This window comes from Echeneis naucrates, chromosome 6, assembly GCF_900963305.1.
Source record: "Echeneis naucrates chromosome 6, fEcheNa1.1, whole genome shotgun sequence".
NCBI classification, from domain to species: domain Eukaryota; kingdom Metazoa; phylum Chordata; class Actinopteri; order Carangiformes; family Echeneidae; genus Echeneis; species Echeneis naucrates.
The window spans coordinates 17,250,844-17,271,254 of NC_042516.1; the positions used below are offsets into that span (position 1 = coordinate 17,250,844).

At 38.5% G+C, this 20,411-nt stretch overlaps 2 protein-coding genes across 2 annotated transcripts in view; one reads left to right on the forward strand and one right to left on the reverse strand.

Moving 5' to 3' along the window:
• Positions 1-5,837: 5,837 nt before the first annotated feature.
• LOC115044659 (carcinoembryonic antigen-related cell adhesion molecule 5-like) lies at positions 5,838-14,048 on the reverse strand. The gene is made up of 13 exons (XM_029503806.1): positions 14,003-14,048; positions 13,213-13,545; positions 12,524-12,805; positions 12,084-12,289; positions 10,779-10,842; positions 10,318-10,593; positions 9,732-9,998; positions 8,763-9,044; positions 8,095-8,349; positions 7,886-8,006; positions 7,334-7,365; positions 7,142-7,227; positions 5,838-5,846 (listed from the first exon to the last, which is right to left on the reverse strand). The coding sequence occupies exons 1-13, from the start codon at positions 14,046-14,048 to the stop codon at positions 5,838-5,840; spliced, it is 2,259 nt and encodes a 752-aa protein (XP_029359666.1).
• Positions 14,049-19,871: 5,823 nt separating this feature from the next.
• LOC115044660 (carcinoembryonic antigen-related cell adhesion molecule 5-like) overlaps positions 19,872-20,411 on the forward strand; it is a 50,358-nt gene continuing 49,818 nt past the window's right edge. The window contains exon 1 of the mRNA XM_029503807.1: positions 19,872-20,003. Within this exon, the coding sequence (XP_029359667.1) occupies positions 19,872-20,003 (132 nt within the window). The remainder of the gene's footprint in view (positions 20,004-20,411) is intronic.

Here is a 20,411-nt window from a genome sequence, read left to right on the forward strand (position 1 = left end):
TTTTCCTTCTGGTGATCAGGGTTATTTAAATATGGGTTTGGCTTCTTCTAAAAATAATTTCATTATTCCTGGAGAGTTTCATTTCCACAGAGAAGCTCGCTCTTTCCAAAAACCACGATAACTTGTTTCATAGTCATTTTCATCATTATTGTTGCTGTATACTGTTGAACCAGGAGTCAATGCACAGACTTTTAACATCTAACATTAGTTTTTTAAGTTTATTTGATTATGAATTGTTTCCAAGTATAGGACTTTTAGTTTTGTCCAGTGAAAGGTCAATTCTTTGGTTTAACTTTGATAGTAAATACGAGCAGGAATAATAATAAAGACAAAACACACCAGAGGGGTGTACTACGGTGGAAGCTCAACAGAGCCGGGCTTTCTTTGAGTGAGCTGGCTCCAACCAGAGATAACGAGTATCCCGATGGTGGTCGTCATTTCCACAGAAAGATTGTCCAATTATGTGCCGCATATTTCAGCCAAAAGGAGCAGATTATGATAATGGAGAGCTAAGAAGAGTTCAGACCGATAAGAACAGCTAAAAGTAACAATGTTTCTGCAAACAAGTCAAAAGAGGAAGCCTGACAAAAAAAATCAGATTGTGTAAGTTATTGTAGCCGATAGAATATAAAATATCATCATATAACTTTAATTCCCTTCCTGACATTGTCTCACAATGAAGAATACATGGAAATAACTTAGATTAGGGCCAAATCAAAGTGAAATTAATTTGATTCGTCTTATTTGTGATAAATAAATAAATCCATTTTCTAATTGATGTTCTATTAGTTGTAGTGCCAGCAGGGCAAATCTGGACCAAGCACAAAAGTGCAATCCAAAGTGTGTATTTGCTGTGCATTTATCACTCGTTTAGCAGAACGTGGATGATACCCTGTGTAACATATTAAGTTTTAATATTCATTCTAGCAAACTAGACAGACTGGAGGGGCCCGCTCCAGCAGATTACACGGCCTCAGAGGAGCTGGGTGGCCGATCATGGAGGGGATACAAGGGGATATTCAATCAGACCCAGCAGCAGGTTTTTGTCCAGGGTATGTATAAGTGCTTCGGTGGTAAAATACTGAATGCATTTTTATTTTTTCTCAGATGAGAAAAGTCTATTTTACAGTTGGAGGAGACACATTAGTGTTGCTCAAGCCGCCAAGTGACATGTCAAGTGATGCTAATTGTTTAATTAGCATCACTTGACATGTCACTTGGCTCCGAGATGTCTGAGCTGCTTACAAAATGACCAGCATTCATTCCTTCATCCATCAGTGGAGCAGCCTTTTCTTTCTTTTGTTTTACAGAGTTGACTGAGCAACTAAGGTTCAGAAAGTTTAAGAAACTAGCAATGCGATACTCTTGTCCAGTCATAAGTAAACCCACCAGAGTAAATGATACAACGGCTACTTTGACTGATAATATTTTTACCAATTCTTTGAATGAGGTAATACTAGTTACAGACTTACCTGACCATTTTCCTACATATCAGTTTACTAGGCTTAATGGTCAATATAGCAAGCAAATAAGAAGCAAAACAGCCTATTGTAAATTCAACAAACATAACATTTCAATGCTTATAGATGTCAAGATGCTGAATCTGCTTCCAAGTGTTTTTTTCATTCACTGAATGTAGTATTTAACAAATGTTTTCCACTTGTGTTACCTGCTAGACCCAAATGCAGTGGCGATAATAGCAAACCTTGGTTCACCTCAGGATTATATAAATCTTCTAAGAACAGAAATAATTTGTATAAGAAGTATTTGTTATCACCAACGCCTTGAAATCTAGCATTATATAAAAGCAATAAAAACCGATACAATCATCTTCTGAGATTGGCCAGAATAGAACCATTACTCTCAACAATTAAAGGAATCACCCAATAGCATCAAACACACATGGGAGATGATTAGCCAGTTGTTGCAGAGAAAGAAAAAAAAAAAAAAAAAGCAACTTTTTCTGATGGTGCTGAAACATATTCTAGTCCCCATGATATCACATGTATATTTAATGACTTCTTTGCTAATATCGGTGTTTCACTTGCGAAAAACATTCCTTACGTAGGGTGTAATCCTGCAGATTATATTTTTGGGAAATTTCCAATTATTGGCAAGGTTTTGGTTTCACTGTCGTGGTTTTGAGTTTCTCTGTTATGGTTTGAGTTTCACTGTTTTCTCATGTTCTGAGTTTTTTTTATGTTTTATATTTTGTGTCTCTCTGTGTCTCTGCCTCTCTGCCCGTGTCTCTGCCTGTGTCTCTCTCTCTCTCGTGACTGGTGATGTTGTGTCTCTGTCTCGCTGCTTGTCTCTCTGCCTGTCTGCCTGTCCCTTGGCCAGTGTCTCTCTGCCCGTGTCTTCACCTCTACACCCAGTCTGTGGCTGCTGCATTTGGGTCCTCATTCCCACACCAGTGCCGTGGGACACGACGAAATTGATGCCTTTCTTATAAAAGAAGTGAAAGAGTGTCTTGCAGAACTGTTAACCTACATCTTTCTGTCTCCATGGATAAGGGTAAAGTTCCTGATGATTTGAAGTTGGCAAAGGTCATTCCTATATACAAGGCTGAAGATGCCAATCTTTTTACTACAGACCCATATCATTTACCTTGTTTTTCAAAAATTTTAGCGAAATTGGTCTACAAAAGAATTCTGCAGCATCTGGATCTGAATAAAATATTATACGCATCAGTATGGTTTTAGAAAGAAATCACTCCTCTTACATGGCCCTGCTTCAGCTGGTAAACAAAATCATATCAGCACAAGATCACAATGAATATGCATTATGTATTTTTTTTGGATCTGTTGAAAGCATTTGCAAAACTGTAAATCATCATATTTTACTGTCAAAACTAGATAGATATGGTTTCAAAGGCCATTATCTCAAAAATATGCAGCAATATGTATATTTTAAAATTTGTGTTTGTTGTAAAACTACCATTCAATGTGGGGTCCCTCAAGGCTCAATTCTTGGACCATTATTATTTCTTTTTTATATCCATGATTTGGCTAACGTATCTAAAGACATTTTACCCATTCTTTTTGCAGAAGATACTAATTTAGTGATGCCAAACAAAAACTTTGATTGTCTTATACGTGAGGCAGACAAGGGTCTCAGAGAATTCTCCAATTGGTTTAAAATTAACAAATTGTCTTTGAATGTAAAAAATCTAACTTCATGATCTTCAACAGTAATAGAAAATATAGAGTGCATCTTTAAATATTGATGAAGGTCAAGCAGGTACAAGTTGTGAAGTTTTTAGGAGTTCTAGTTGATGTTCAACTCTGTTGGAAACCTCATTTATACGAAGGCGATGAAATCCTTTGGCACAAGTCTTCTTTGCTGACCTTGTATTATTGTTTTATTTTGTTTTATACATTAGTTACTGTAACATTTATGGGGTTCCGTTTATGACACTAGTCTTAGGGGGATCTACATGCTACTAAAAAGATTTGTCAGATGTGCCACGTTTTCAAATGCACATGTTCAGTCTTTGCCACCATTTCACAAGCTTAAGCTCTTAAAAATGTATGACATAAGCGTTTTATAAAGCCAGATTTAGGAAAGATCTTTTGCCTGAGTGTTTTGATAATGTTTTCACTTTGAATTCTGATGTTCGCCAATATAGTACGAGGCAAGCCAGTTATGTCCACCTGCCTAAAAATCTCACCACAAGGGGTCAGTTTCAGCAGAAGTATTGTGGTGCAGAGCTGTGGAATTCATCTCTCCATCTCTGTCAAACTTTAAAACTAATCTAAAACAATTTCTGGCTTCTCTATTTTAGATAGATTTTAGATTCTGTTCTCAATTTTGTTTGTTTTTGTTAAATATACTTAGCACGCATGCACACACTCGTGCGTGTATGTGCACACACACACACACACACACACACACACACACATACTCAGTATTAATTAGGGATTTTATCTTGATGACATATAGTATGTTTTGTTTTGTTGCTTACTTAATACTTCATCATCTGTTTTCTTCCTTATTTTACTGTTGATAATGTTATACCAACAGTTTTTTTATATTGCGCAATATATATATATATATATATATATATATATATATATATATACTGACTGCATTTTGCAGTCAGTCTACTCTGCACATTTTTATGTTAATGTCTGAGTCTATAAATTTGTCACAGTAAATGTAGACTGGAAAAGATTCTTTAATGGAACAACAGATTACATTAACCACCCTCAAGCTTTTTATGTTTTCAGGACTGTTATCTTAGAAAAAAAGGTTAAAAAAATCTTAAAGTAAGTTTATTTATTTGCATTTTCAACACAGTTGAACAGTAATGCTACAGTTCAACACTGTAGCATTACTGTAGTTTTCTAAAGTTTTAATACCATCTCATATATGCTGTTTGTTAAAAAAAAACAAGATTTATCTTTCTTTTTCATTTTCAGTCTGAATATGTCTGAAACTATGGATTTCAGCTGGAGAGCAAATTTAAAATCTTCAAAAAGGCTTTGAGTTTTTAACTGGCTGGATTAATGTATTTGGCAAAAACAGATAAAATAATTAATAATAATAAAAAAAATAATAAAATAATTATGAAGAAACAATAAAATGATTGTTTCTTCAACCAGTTTGACCTGTAATCTCTACCTGTATGCAGTGCAGCTACTGCTGTGCCTTATCTTTTATATTATTATTATTAGAGTTCATATTTTAAAACAGAGGGAAAAAAACTACCATAAAGCTGTAAAAGACCTCAATATTTGCTTTTAAGAATAAATAACATCACCTGGGTGACACGAATCCAACTACACAACGTTGCATCCAAATGGAGTTGATATTGTGAACATAATGCCTTTAATTCAGTGCGACCACTGAACCATAACTTTTGATGGTTAATTGTAAAACACGTTACTGTGAATCGTGTCCTTGGCCTGATTTACCTGAACCTTGTGGATTAATCATTTAATTTTGTGCCTAATAATACTAAAAAAGAAGATAAGCCCTTAAGATGTCCTGATGATGCCCGTTATGTTCTGCCAAAGTGTCTTGATAAGTATGCACACACCTGCTTAAGGGTCAAATTCATAACATCACAGCCGAAGTGATAAATAACTGACTGAAGTCCAATTATTTCTGCACAGCAGGGGCCATAAAATATTTATCACACACATAAATTATGAACTCAGAAAACTCTGAAACAATGTTCAATGGAGTTCAGTAAAAATAATTTACAGGGCTGATTGCACAATGATTTTTCCATCAGAGTCTGTTCACAACATCGGTCGCAATTTGAACAGCATTCGTATTTGACATTATTTCTAAGATTGCATTTGAAACTTTACATACCCAGCATGTATTGTGTTACTGTATGCACAAACTAGATAGATAAGTTGTTTCTTTGTGGGTGAAATATGTAAATGAATAGCCTGCTGATAATTTTTTAAATAATTGGTTCGTTAGAGACCCGAATTGGCTCCGCTTACTAATTAGGCATGTCAGATTTCTAAAAAACAAACATACACAAACACACACAGACACAAAAACGGATATGATGAAGTACTCACACATTAACAATAACTAATGACATTAGCTGCAGTTTTAATTTTCACTGCTCTTTCATTGCTGGCTGAACAGAAAACGAAGTAGACAACATTTTATTTTCTTTCCTTAAATTCAGTTTTTCACAGAATTAACTGGGCAGAAAACCCGTCAGTGTGCAAAACCAGAACCACTGAAATTTAAATGATGAACTCAAAGTGGAACATTTTTGCTCATTGGTATTACACACCAGGTAAAAATGGGCAAAATGCTCAAAATTTCTGTGCATGTACAGTCCAATTAACCTTCTCCATTTCAATATTCTAACCAAACTACAAACACAATTGTGAGATAACAAGACACACAGCTGAGAACCAGTTTACTTCTCTGTTTACAGTGGTGAAAAAAAGATAAACGGTCTCATATCTCGTTGTTCTCACCCCTAATTATTTTATGAGCTTCAAAGATAAGATGAATAACTTTCTATGATCTCGTTAGGCTCATTAAACTACACACTGCTGTACAGAAGAAGAAGAAGATACTTTATTTATCCCCACAGGGAAACTCAGCGGCTGTGCTGCATGTCTGGCCGAGCTGGGTTTGGAGTGTTTATCAAATAATATTTTACAATTAACTAAGTCACAACTAAAATGATACTTTTTATTATTTTGATGCTCAGCTGAGGTTGGTTAATCTAGTTTTCAAAATCTGAAAGGAAACTCAAAGTTGTGCTTTGTGTATATATACATATATATATATATATATATGAGTGTAACGACTGTGAAAGCAAATTTCTGGAAATGCACATTTATCAGACTTTCAAACTGCTTTGTTTTGATAGTGTTTGTCTTCTGGTGTAAGATATTCAAACCACCAGAGCTTTTCATCAAATAGCATCATGAAGTTATCTTGACATGTTTTATATTCAAGTAGACTGATGCCAAGTCAAGGGAGAGCAGCGCGGGGCAGGCACGTTCTCCACCTGCACCGTACTCAGGTGACCCCAACCAAGGAGCATATGCTCCACTGTATTTGTTTTCATGATAAGTGACTCTTTAATGCTCACCTTGGATCACGGCACAAGTGATAGAAACAACTTATCTTTTACACATATTAATGTTTAACCGGCTATGGAAAGATTTGTTTTTTCATTAACGCTGCCATTCTTTGTAAATTATTTTAGTAAAGACAGGTTCTTTCTTTCATTCTTTTTAGAATATTGAGAAATCACTGTCATATCCAAAATGTTTATCTTATAGATATTGTATATCTATCTATATACATATATGCATATGTCATGTCCAGTGAGGTTCAAAATACTTTTCTTTTCCAGCTTTCGGAATATGTTGCATAACCAAGTACGTGAACTTTGTCAGTAATTATAAAATTACACAAACATTACTGGATTACACATCAACTAACATTAAACTCACTAAGTGGGATATAAGGGAGGCTTGAGTTGAATAAATATGTTAAATACAATTTCTTCAAAACTGGCCATTAAGGAACTGATAAAAAAAGCTCTGAAGTCTTTTCATTTCTTCTGCTGCAGGAGGAAATGTTAGCACAGCATTAGAAATGAATGTTTCTTTCGATAATATGCAGGAAAAAGGGAGCTCAAACTGACCTTCAATGGAAGAGAATACACCCCGTTCTCCATTGATTCTGTGATTTTATAGACATCTGAATGCTTCTCCTTCACGCTTAATTTCTCTGAGGAGTCAGAACAGAGGTTTGTAAAATCTTATGGTTCCCTAGTTATTTTTTTATGATACAAGTCTTTCCACCGTATTGGTCTTCAAGGTCACGGCAGACTGACCTTTTTGATGCGCTGGATAATTGCTGTTGAATAAAAAGACATTAAGACATTATTAAAATATGGGGATTATGTTGTAGTTTTTGTGCTGCTGTAATAGAACATAGTCTTTTTTAAATGCCTTGGTTCTTGGATTTACTGGAAGCACCTTTTACTATAAAAATATATATTTCACTTTAACACAATTCCATTCCAAAACCATAACAAACCCCAGCCTCATCCTCAAAACACCACACACATTATCAAGATTACATAAATATGTATAATATAAATATAAAATATAAATTTGTGTATTTGACACAACTGATAATTAGATATTGCATTTTTTTTTCATTTACAGTGAAAAGGGAGGTCATAAACAGCATAAACATTAAACCAGTTAATCTTCTACGACAGTAGTTATTAGATTAGTGAGGAAATTTTATGTTTGTTTGTTGTTTATATTTATTTGGAAAGAATCAATGTGTTAACTATAAATATTCAAGCACATTTATCTTATCCTGCATGTGGAGACTTCAGGATGACACAGTCTAATGTGGTATAGTTTGTGCTTACCTTTTCCTCCTCATCAGACAGTACAACATTATTCCAAGCACACCTACAATAAGGAGGCAACACCCAGCTGACACCAGTACGGCTCTTCCGACAGCAGCTGAGCAGTCACATTCAGAGAAATCTGCGGGGGGAACTCACTCAGAACATGTTCGACAGCGTCATAAAAATGTTTCATTTGTGCGTTTTCTTTGTGTCTGTGTGTTACGTGCCGATGAGAGTTAACTCATGATGTGCTGTCTGACTCTGCCCTGTGACCGTATTCTCAGCGGTGCAGGTGTACGTCCCACTGTCAGCGTTTCGACTCGATTGGATAACATACACGGCCTCATGAACATTAGTTGGCTTCATTTTAAATAGCCAGGTAAACGTTGGTGATGGAACAGACGCAGCAGAGCAGTAGAGCATGGTCATATCTCCAACACGTACAGATTTGGGTCCTACCACGCTTACAGCATCAGGGCCATCTGTAACACAACCAAAAGATAACACTGTATGCAATAAAAGTTATACTATAAGAACAGAGCCAAAGTGCATCTACGAGATATTAAATTGAATCTTCTAGTTTCTGTAAATATGTTTGTCTAGTGTGAAAAAGACATTTTTGCCACAAACCACATCAGTTTTTACATGCATTTGTTTTTCTAATTTAAATTGTGTTTTTTTCTGGTGAATTCTAATGTCATGAAAATAGCCTTTCTCTGCGAACATGACTCCATTAGTACCCATACATACTCAAACAGAGGATGTAGCTAGGCCGATTAAAATGTTTAAGGTGTCAGGGTTTAGTATTATGGATGAACTGCAGTTGTGAGGTCTGGCTTCCTTAAGACCATTTGCTATTTTAATTTGGGGACGGGTTTTGTTGCCTGATACTCACACTGTATTACTAGATTCACTGACTGGCTGATTCCATGACTGATGCCATTCGACACATTGCACCTGAACGGTCCCTTGTCATATCGGGTCACACTGCTTATTGTGAGAGAGGAGCCTCCATCAGTGAGCTGAACTCTGTCGCTGGCTGTAACCTCCGAGCTGCGGTTCAGCCAGAGGAACGAGACGGAGGATCCAGAGGAGACGGAGCAGGACAGACGGACTGAGCTGTTGAACTCCATGATGACTGTATTGTTGGAGGTCACCACCACACTGGAGACTGGCGCTGTGGGGCCAAACAACACATGCTTATGTGGTATGTAATAAATTGGTTTTGTTAATCTAACTCACAGTGTTTAACTTTTGCCTGTAAAGAGTCATTCAATCTATGGTCAATGTAAATGCTTGTCTAATGACCAAGTACTTCATCGGGTTAAAATTTATATTGAAATAAACAAAAAAAAGTGCATTTTAATATTTAAAATCACAACCACAACACCTGGGCATAAGGGATATGCTGTCATTGGCAGACTGCAACCACACTAAATACACAGCTGAGAAATACAACAGTTATGTTTAAACATTTTAACATGCAAACATAGCTTCTAAAGGTCCTGACTGGAATATATTTATGAATATATTTAATGAGATATGTTTTCTTTATGTGTTTATAAATCCAAATGAGAAAGGCAAAATGGTTTGGATTTATCCATCACAGAGGGGTGCTGGAGCCAATCCCATAGCAGATTGGTGAGGAAGGGGTACAACCTGGACAGGTCACCAGACCATCACAGGGCAACACACACAGTCAGACAGAGACACACTCACCAATTAACCCAAACATGATGTCTTTGGACAGTGGGAGGAAACCCACACAGACATGGGGAGAACATGCAAACTCGACACAGAAAGGGAACAACAATGCCAAATGTCCAATCAAGCGTTCAAAATTAACATTTTGTAGCCAACTTACCCAGCACAGAAACAACTGAAGGGGGAGACATTTCGTAAATCAGTGTTTTGTTGTTAAAGGCCTGACAGCTGTAGTTCCCACTTTGACTCATCTGCAGGTTCATCAGTCTGAGCTCTGGTCCAGTATCAGTTAGAAGGTCTCCATTCAGAAACCAGTAAAATAGAGCTGCAGGTCTGGAGACAGCTGAGCACGCCACAGTGATGTTTGATCCTCTTTCATAGTGCTGCTGCGATGGTGACAGCTGCAAATGAGTATTTTCTGGACCAACTGGTGAGAAGAGAAAATCGTGGGGCAATGTTTAAGGGAAGAGTAGTAGCTCGAGGAAAGCTGCACATTGTTCTCTGCTTGCTATAGCAGGAAGGGGACATTACCGATAAGTACGTCGTTCAAATGCAGAACTGCATCATTAAACTAAACACAGTATCAGTACCAGCGCCAGCCAAGACTGCGGGAATGAACAGCAGGCTGCGAAATAAAATGAAACTCCGACAAAACCTACCTGTCACAGTGTTCACTTTAATCATGACTCAGACCCCAAATTTAAAAGGCCTACATGTGAATGTGAACAGTATGAATGGTCACTCACAGCCGATGGAGAGTTTCACTGGATCACTGGTGTAATCACTGAAATTGTTGAAGACATGACATCTGAATGGTCCCTGGTCATAGCGGGTGACACTGATTATAGTAAGTGTGGCGCCTTCATCGGTGAAGTGAAGTCTGTCAGAGGCTTTAACCTCCGAGCTGCCATTCAACCAGAGGAAGGAGGGGAAAGACCCAGAGGTGGAGCAGGACAGACTGACAGAGCTGGACTCCACCAAGTCTGTGTTGTTGGGAGTTATTATCACATTGGAGATGTGTGCTACGGGCAGAAAAAAAAACAAAACAAAAAAAAAAACGTTAGGACTTTGTTCACCATGTTTAGACAATGTGCATTATCATTTGCACAGCATTTTAATTTCTGCACCCATTTACTGTCCGCCCCATCATCAGTAAAACTATTAGTATATTGAAGCCTTTGACAGCAAGTCATTCAGTCCAACTTACATTTCAGTACAGTCAAAGCCACTGGGAGAGACGTTAGATTTCTCATTGTTATGTTGTTAAAGGCCTGACAGCTGTAGTTCCCGCTGTGACTGATCTGAACGTCTATCAGCCTGAGTTCTGCGCCAGTATCAAACAGCAGGTCTCCATTCAGGAACCAGTGAATCAGAGCAGCAGGACTGGAGACAGCTGAGCAAATGAGGCTGATGTCTGTCCCTTCGTCGTAGTACGGCTGTGATGGAGATCGTGTCAGGTTCACATGTTCTGGGCCAACTGCAGCAAGAAATGCACAGACATAGTGAGCAGCCAAACAGGTGAAGGGAGAACACAAAGAGCATCATGGATACATTATATCAGCGGCTTTGCTTTGCTTTATTTTTGTCAGGGATATGCACCCAGTGGATCTGCCACATGGTTGGGTTTCACCAATCAGGCGAAGCCATGCAATCACTTTAACACACACACACACAAAGTATGGCAGCATAGCAACACAAACTCTTCACACGTAGCAGACGGGGAGTGAGAAAAACATGGAAAAATCGCCGAGAAGGGAAATGGATGAGCAGCCCAGATAAATGATGCCTCAGATTTGAAATTGTCTGGTAAATGAATAGGAGGAGCGTGTCGTCTGTGACTCACAGATGACGAAGATGTTTACTGGCTCACTGGTGCCACCACTGACAGGATTGAGCACATGACACCTGAAAGGACCCCGGTCATAGCGGGTCACATTGACTATTGTGAGGGTGGTGTTTCCATCACTGAGCTGAACTCTGTCACCGGCTGTAACCTCCGAGCTGCCGTTCAGCCAGGAGAAAGAGGGCGAGGATCCAGAGGAGACGGAGCAGGACAGACGGACTGAGCTGCTGAATTCCATTAAATCTGTGTGGCTGGCATTCACTTCTATATTGGATATTGGTGCTGTAGGACAAATAATATTGATCATCATTTTGTATGGGTTAATGAAATGAGAACATTTATAACCACTAGGATCAACAATGGATAACTGGGAATTGATTTTAAAAAATGAATTAAATGAGGCTGAGTAGATGGTATCACAACTGTTGGGATAATGTTACTTACAATAAAAGATATTAAAGGTGTAAGTGTGTGACCTCCAGTGCAAAAAATATGAGTTAACTTGACCAATTCATTTGAAGCAAAACTTACTTTTAAGTACTTGCATCTCAGTGTTTGTAAAGCAGTAAGAAAAGGTACATGAAAGCACCAGTAGTATGCAACGTTACCCAGTACAGTTATAGCAGAGAGCTGAGCAGTTCGAGATCTGAGGGTTTTGTTGTTAAAGGCCTGACAGCTGTAGTTCCCACTCTGACTCATCTGCAGGTTCACCAGTCTGAGCTCGGGTCCAGTATCAGACAGAAGGTCTCCATTCAGAAACCAGTAAAGTGAGGCTGCCGGTCTGGAGACAGCTGAGCACGTCAGACTGATGTTTGATCCTTGCACGTAATTTTCTTGTAATGGCGATAGAGTTAAATTTACATTCTCCGGGCCATCTGTAGTGTGCAACAAATGGAACATAAACACAAAACAAGAGAATCACCAAAAAAAGGCATAAATGTCTGATAATAATGGTTTCATATCAGTCAGAAGCAAAGACAGTGCAACAGAACACATTAACACATTTTCAGTTTAAAGTTCTACCTCGAGTTTATGCACATATATGTGGGGAAAAAGTTCTAGGTTCAGTTGTGCATGATAAAACTGACTGTAGCAGGTCGGTAACTCACAATTGATGGACAGGTTTTGTGAATCACTGGTGCCGTTACTGATGGGATTGAAAACATTGCACCTGAACGGTCCCTGGTCATAGCGGGAGACACTGCTTATTGTCAGAGTGGAGCCTCCATCAGTGAGCTGGACTCTGTCGCCGGCTGTAACCTCCGAGCTGCCGTTCAGCCAGAGGAAAGAGACGGAGGATCCAGAGGAGACGGAGCAGGACAGACGGACTGAGCTGTTGAACTCCACCAAGTCTCTGCTGCTGGCAGTTACTGTCACGTTGCTGATTGGTGCTGCATTTTAGGAGGTAACACAAATATTGCAAATATCATTTATTAACACTTCTGAAGCACAAAGTGAAACAACGTGTTCAGCACAGCACTCAGGTATTAGTTGATATTAACTCCTGCATTCATTCTGAGTCAAACACAAATAATAACCACAAAGAAGCTTTTAATAACTGTGACATTTTCAGGATGAGTAAACACCCTCTGCCATCATATCCCACCCAGTTGCTCCCTGTTCTGTCAGACAGAGCTAGGACTTATTAAATTGCTAATATCGTGTAGAAAAGGACCTGACAAAGCAGGAGTTACTGCTTGAAGAGAAATTTAAAAGGAATTGAGGATAATAAGAGTAGAAGGATAAAGCTGCTTCAATGAGCTGCCAAAGGCCGTATAATTGCGTTGCTTTTACTTACCAAGTACCACCAGCTTGCAGCTTCCCTTCAGCTGTGCTGCAGCAGTTGGTATGATGGTGACTCTGTACTCTCCACTGTCGCTCAGCGTCAGATTTCTGAGCTCCAGAGATCCTGTAGCTCTGAGGAGGAAGATCCTGTCTTTATATCCTGGTCCAATTATGTCCTCGGTACTCGAAGTTATGATGTTAAAATTAACTCCACTTTTATTTTGAAAACCCCAGGTGACAATCAGGATAGATGTTCCTGGCGATGGTGCTGTTGTGGTGAACATCACCTTCTCTCCAACAGCTGCAATAAAAGTGTCTGGCAGCACTCCAACACCACGACTTACACCTGAGGGACACAAATAGAAGTCTGGAATAAATGTGACTGGAAGTCTGTAATCTAATTTTTAAGAACTGTCTAAAGCGCTTGACACAAACATTAAACCAATTCACAAATCATATTCATACACAGAATCACCTCTGGCAAAAGATAATCATTTAAATAAAAGTAAAATAAGCTGCCTGGTCTTTGGAAGTTTGTCTGTGTATCTGAGATAAAAAAAAAAAATGAAGATAACACAAGCATTAGCTCTCATGCAAGTCCTCACAGTGCAGACATAGTCAAGGTTCATTTATACATAGAAAGAAAATAGTGGTTAAACTAGAATCTCATGCCATTCACGAAGTTTCAAAGGTTAATAATAAAAACAAAAATGTTAGAAATTTAACAATTCCAGATTCTAGTGTATACAGATTTATTTCTCACAAACGAAAATAAATAAATAACCTTTTTGGTCAAAGCTCACCTGAGATGGCCCCCAGAATGATCAGCAGTATCACACATGTTTCCATATCTGCTGCAGCCTGCAGGCACGCACAGCTTTCTGTGAGAAGATACAGCACATCTGTGTATTTAGGGGGGAGGGGGAGGGACCGTGGACTTCTTCACCTGTCAGAATCTGTACTTTCTTCGTGGTGACTCACTCCGGTCGTTGATATCCAGTGAAAACCAGTCAGCTGGGAGTCGCTATCATCACATTTTTATTATAAATCAGATGAATTAACAACCACGTTATCTTCATCTGTTATGACTTAATCAATTCAATGTAAACTGAAACATTTCAGCTATGAAATAAAAACACAAAACTAAACACAGTTCTGTCATGTTTCACTTTATTGATTTAATCACAGTGGCTGGAAGAAAAGTAGTTAATGCTGCTTATCAGCACACATATTATAATATAAAGTTTTAATAAAAAACTTAGTTATAAGTTTTTTATTAAACATAGTTATAAACATAGTTATAAACATAATAACAAATAACAAAATAACAAATATAAGTTCACAAGAAAGTGAGTTAAAAAAAGAAACCTCTTTGTGTTTCAGGCAGAAGAACCAACATCTACCAGCAGTAGATGTTGGTTACAGTCAGTTTAGCATCAATAAAAAAAAAAAAAACATCCTTAAACTGTAAATTCATTCATAATTTAGATGAATAGATTCATACAGGACAATTTGACATAACTCTGGAACGCCTTAGGTCTGTTTCTCTATATCATTATCAGTTTCTGATAGTTCTTTAGAATTAAAAGAACAAATACTTATATAAGCCATCTTTCTTTTCTTTTATTTTGTTATTATTTTTTTACTTTTTTTTGCCAAAGATAATTTTGTTTGTTATTTTGGATGAGAGCTTTTTGTATATGTTTTATGTCCCTTGTTTCAGAATCAAACAGTGACTAGTGCTCCGCTTCAAAAGAATATAAAATTTAATCATGGGGATTAGGTTTACTTAATTTTGCAACATTAAACAAGTTCCTCACTCTTTTTTTGGTTTCAATCTATGGTTGTGAATTTAAATTCAGGTTTAGGCCTACGCATCAGTTCTGAGGAGATGACTGAGAACCACCTGAAGATGAAACTCAAAGGTCGACACTTTGTGGCAGCTTGTGTGGGTCCCTTTGTTAATGCAAAGAGAAACATGAAAGGTACATGATGGTGTTGGTGGACAAACTACGGAATGCCCTGCAGGGTTTTAATGAAACTTTACTACAGTGGTAATGTGATAAGATGTTATCAGACATCAGTCAGTGTTTAAGACCATTAAACACTTTATCATACTTGTAAAAGTGGAATGACACAAGAACAAAGCATGTCAAGTCACTTATACAACACCTGGCAGGTCAAGAGGTGTCAAGATTAATTTATTAAAATAGAATCTGTTTTTTTTTTTTGAAGCTGAACTTTATTGGTTTTAACATTGTGCCAAAACACAATTGTGATGCAGCTGTAAGTCACGCAACACAATGAAGCACAATGACTGTTACAGCTGTTAACAACACTGCCGGGGCAGAAGTACAGTAATTACAAATATTCTCTGGTTGGCCAGTTATCACTTACAGCCTTTTTTATGTGAACATGACATTGAGATGATGTAAAACAAAGTTTTCTTTTATTGGTATTTCGTTTTATAGATTCAAATGAGCTATACTCAGGAACAAAATGTAGTCTTTAGACCAACATGAGCCCCACCATGGTCAGGACAGTGCAAACCATCATGGACATAGAAACACTGATGGGAGTAGAGGAGTCTGGATCAGAAGAAAAAAACATTATTCTGTCTTCTCTGTTTAATGCACATCAGTACAAGCAGATAAAAGACAAATGAAATGTAATAGGGGAGCTCAAATACCACGCAGTATGTGCATCTCTGAGGCCTCCAGACCAGTGATAGGATTGCGAGCTGTGCACGTGTACATCCCCAGGTGCATTTCTTCCATCTCCTGGATATAGATCAAAGGCCCATAAAACTTCACGTGTTTGAATGTCCAGAAGAAAGATGCCTTTGGTAAGGAATTAGCGGAGCAGCTGAGAGCAACACTCTCCTCAAGTTCTGCTCCAGCTGGCGTCTGAACGATTGTTGGCCTGTCAGGTCCATCTGAACAGATCAGGAAGAAGGAGATCATTGAAAGGAAATGAATTAAGATGACTCTAAAGAAACAAAGCCTGCTATGGTCATTAACTATTAAAGTCTAATATTTTAATGTTTCTAGGTAAAAAAAAAATACATGGCATGTTTTAGTAAAATCAAAATCACTTACAATTGACTTGAATTCTACATTTAGCTGTTTCAAAGCTGAAATGATTGCTGACGTTGCAGAGAAACTCTCCAGTGTCTGTTCTGTTGACAGGGCTGATAGACAATACTCTGTTTCCATCATGAAAGCTGAATCTGTCTCCAGAAACCAGCGGTTGGCCGTCTTTCATCCACACTCTGGTGGATGTGGAGCTGTCATCGTCACAGGTTAATTTCACAGAGCTGTTATCTTCTATTAAATTCTCTGTGTGGCAGGATAAAGTGGGTCTCGATACCTTGGCTGAAATAAGAGAAAAGCATAATAATGATACCTTGCTCATGGATTGTGCTCATGCAGACAATAAAACACAATTCAATATGTACTCTGAAATTAGGTAGAACAGATTTTTGAAATTCTCACCCCAGAGCCTTGAGAGAGGTTATATTCATAAATTTTTCTTACTTTGTACTTCCAGCTTGGCGGTTCCTTGAATCTGCTCTGCTCCTTGAGGGATGATGATTAATTCATATTCTCCACTGTCTTCTTCTGTCAGGTTTCTCAGCACCAGAGATCCAGTAGATTTATCCAGGGTGATTCTGTTTTCATAGCCTTGTCCCACGATGTCAGCGGTGACTGAGGTTATCACATTGATGGTGCCATTGAAGCTCCAAGTGAGAGCCAGAAATGGTTTAGTCGCTGGTTTTAGAGATGTTGTGAAGGTCACACTCTCTCCTGCTGCTCCGCGAAGGAAGTCAGCAGCGATGACTCCGGCTCCATGGCAAAGAGCTGCTGATCCAGGAACATTGTTAGCTGGCATTCCCCACCTTATGGCTTTACTGGTGATAAAATGTAGTCATTACTTCTTATTTCTTACCTGAGGAGACGAGCACGAGTGCCGCTGTTCTCAGGACAGTACAGCTCATGTTGTATTGATCAGTTTCGTCCTCAGCCGATGTTATCTGACCTTCTGCCACCTGTGTTAGCAACGGTGGAATAAGTATCTTTGATTATAGGCAGTAAATGAAACATGTTATCAAAACGTTCATGGGTTTGACGTGCTTAATTATTACCTCCACTAACCTTTGCTTCACTGCAGCTTTACAGACTTAAATAAGCTAATGGGACATCATTTTATGAGTAACAGAAATAAAACTTAAATGGCTGGGCATGGCATAATGGCTACTGCCATGACTATCTTATCAGTTAACTTAGTAAACAAATAAGTAAATAAACTATATAGAAATGTATAAAAAATTACATTGGCAAAGTAAAAATTAAGGTCTAAAACTAAATCCAGCACAATCCAACCAATAGTTGTTGAGATATTTTGGAGAACAAAATAATATACACCAAAATAATTACAAGGTTGTAAGAATGACAATAAAAAGTAAAACAAAGTAAATAATAAAAAGAAGGAAAAAAGGGGGGAGCTCAATGCTGAGTAAAGGGGCCTGATAGAAATAGGTGCTGTGCTTCAAATCCTAAAAAGGGACTCTAACACTAACAGGGAGTCAGTGGAGGGAACCAAACTCTGGACTTATATCATGATGTCTGTAAAAACCAGCAAGAAGCCCAGCTGCTGTGTTTTGAACTAGTTGGAGGCAGGACGGTTCAGCCATTGTGTGCAGCCGTCAGGTAGGCACCGTTGTTTTAGTTGGCTTGGTTAGGACTTTCTTACAAATTAGAAATACTGTTTAACATTCAGAGGACTTAAAAATAAAAATATCAACCTTTTTCATCTTCAGGCGAGAGATGACAGAGTGGTTGATGATGCTGACACATCCACAGAACGCAGAATTAAAGTATTTTACTGACAATAATTGTGTTATTAAATGTCATGTCATCTTTTTACCTCAGTAAATGTTCAGTGATTCATTTATGCTTTTGTTAACAAGTAAAATATAATTTTAGTTCGATCAATGTCACATTTCCTTTCATCAAATTCTGTGCACAAGCTGATTTCCACCACAAGAGGGAAGCCTCCTGCAGATCCTGACCATGGACCTGAGTGGGTGTAGTCTCAGTGGGCTGTGACTGTTTGCACTGAGGTCAGTCTCAGTCAGATGGAGGAGTTTTTCTCACCTGCACGTCTCAGGAAGGTTGATCAATGGACATGTTTCTTTTATTTTACATTTTCTCTGCGGCTTTAACAGGTAGGAATTTCACTGTGTTCATTTTCCCTTCTAGTCAAAATACTTATTGTGCTCTTTAAGAAAATTCAAGACGTTTATCTAATAGATTTTAAGACTGCCCAAACTAAATTCAAAAGACAGAGTTGTTCACATACTGTTTGCTGTACATCTCACCGATTGAAATTAGAACCAATATAACAGCAACATGTCAGCTGTTCTGTAGTTATTCTGACAGTTACAGCTCAGCTTTACTCAGCAGGTTTGTTCCTGTTTCCAAAAAAACAAACGATCTGATAGAAGCAGCAAATGTAAATGTAAATATCAGATCTTCAGATCTATGAGAGTACATATTTCCACAGTTAATGTTTGTGATTCAAGTACTTTATACTCACGTTGATACATAAACTCTGAACAATGATACATTAGTGGGTGGATAATATGAAGTTATCATTACCCTCTCTCCTTCTTCCCCTCTTTGAGTTCATAAATAATGACACAGCAGACATTAATACTTCTCTTTTTTCTTCTTCTAGGAGTGAAAGGTCAAGAAGTAGAGGTGATACCAGAGATATTTTCATATCCCAATCAGACGGTGAACCTAAGCTGTGTCCTCACTAATACCAATGGGATTCATATCTCACAGGTCAAATACATACAGACACGAAATTTTTGTTGACTGTGACTGTTTTTAAATAAATCTTTCAACCTATCCATATTTAATAAAACTAAAATACATTGTTTCAGGAGTTGACAGATAGAAATTTATAATATAGCAAATTGGTTGTTCCAGCTTAAACAGTTTTTGATTTATTGGAAAAATGACAAAAAGCATTCCACCTGTTCCTGGTCCCTACCTACTGCCGGAAATACGAACCAGAGTTTGAATCCAAGAGTACAGAGACTCCACCACATACTCCCATAGAACCTCATACAGGATATTTAGAGGGACACCATCTTCAGCCTTCAACAGATATACAAAGCACAACTACTGTAGACTGCTTAGGAATCCCAGCACTCTGCCATAGACTTCCCCAGGAAGCCTCAGGAATGTGATCTCCCTTTAGATGGAACACAGCCCTGCTCCTTCAACCATTCATCTACAACCTCTTTATCTGTTTCTGGGTCGTGGGGTCATGGAGCCAATCCCAGCTCACACTGGGTGAGGGTGGGGTACACCCTGGACAGGTCACCAGCCCATCACAGACCCCCTGGTCCTCCTTGTTTAAAAGGGGAACCAGCACCTCAGTCTGCCTCTCCAGAGGAACTGTCCACTATGTCCACACAATGTTGGAGAGGCGTGCCACCTAAGACAGCCCGACAACATCCAGAGCCTTGAGAAACTTGGAGCAGGTCTGATCCACCCTCAGGGTGCTGCAGCAGCCTCAGCCCCCCCCCATGTTCTATAGGACACCTTATTCAGCTTGACAGCATCCCTCACCTCTGTTGTCCAGCAGCAGGTTCAAGGAATGGGACACAACCCTCTCATTTACCGGGTTAAACTCCAACATGTAGGCAGAGAGCTTGGGAACAAGCAGCAAGCCCACATCTGCCCTCCACCTCTCCTCCACATTCGGGCTTCACCCAGCTGGGCCCCATTGGTGAAGGCCCGGCCACCAGGCATACACCGTCAGGTCCCTCTCCCAGGCATGGCTCCAGGTTAACCCTCCAGGTGGGGGAATCTGGGTCCTGTTGTTTCCCACCAGCAGAAGTGTTCTTGAACTGCACTTTGTCCAACCCTGAGGAAAATACAGAAAAAAAAAATTTTCCTGTATAGTATTTGTCAATTATACACCAACCTGTTTTTATATTAAATGAAGCCTAATGCTTTATTTCTCCTAATAAACTATACTCAACATTAGGGATGTTCAATATGAACTTTTTACCGATATCCGATTTTTTCCCCAAAACTATTTTTAGGTGTGATGACCCACAAGAGGCATTCCAAAAAAATCCACACCACAGACATTTTGTGTAGCAACAAGTGAGCAAGCTTGTTGGTCATGACT

Coding starts and splice junctions, on each gene's coding strand:
- LOC115044659 (XM_029503806.1), bottom strand. CDS start 14,048: ATGGAAACATGTGTGATACTGCTGATCATTCTGGGGGCCATCTCAG. Junction 8,350..8,762: donor AGTGAATCTAGTAATACAGT/GTGAGTATCAGG, acceptor GTTGTGTTACAG/ATGGCCCTGATGCTGTAAGC. Junction 8,007..8,094: donor TCATGAGTTAACTCTCATCG/GCACGTAACACA, acceptor TTCCCCCCGCAG/ATTTCTCTGAATGTGACTGC.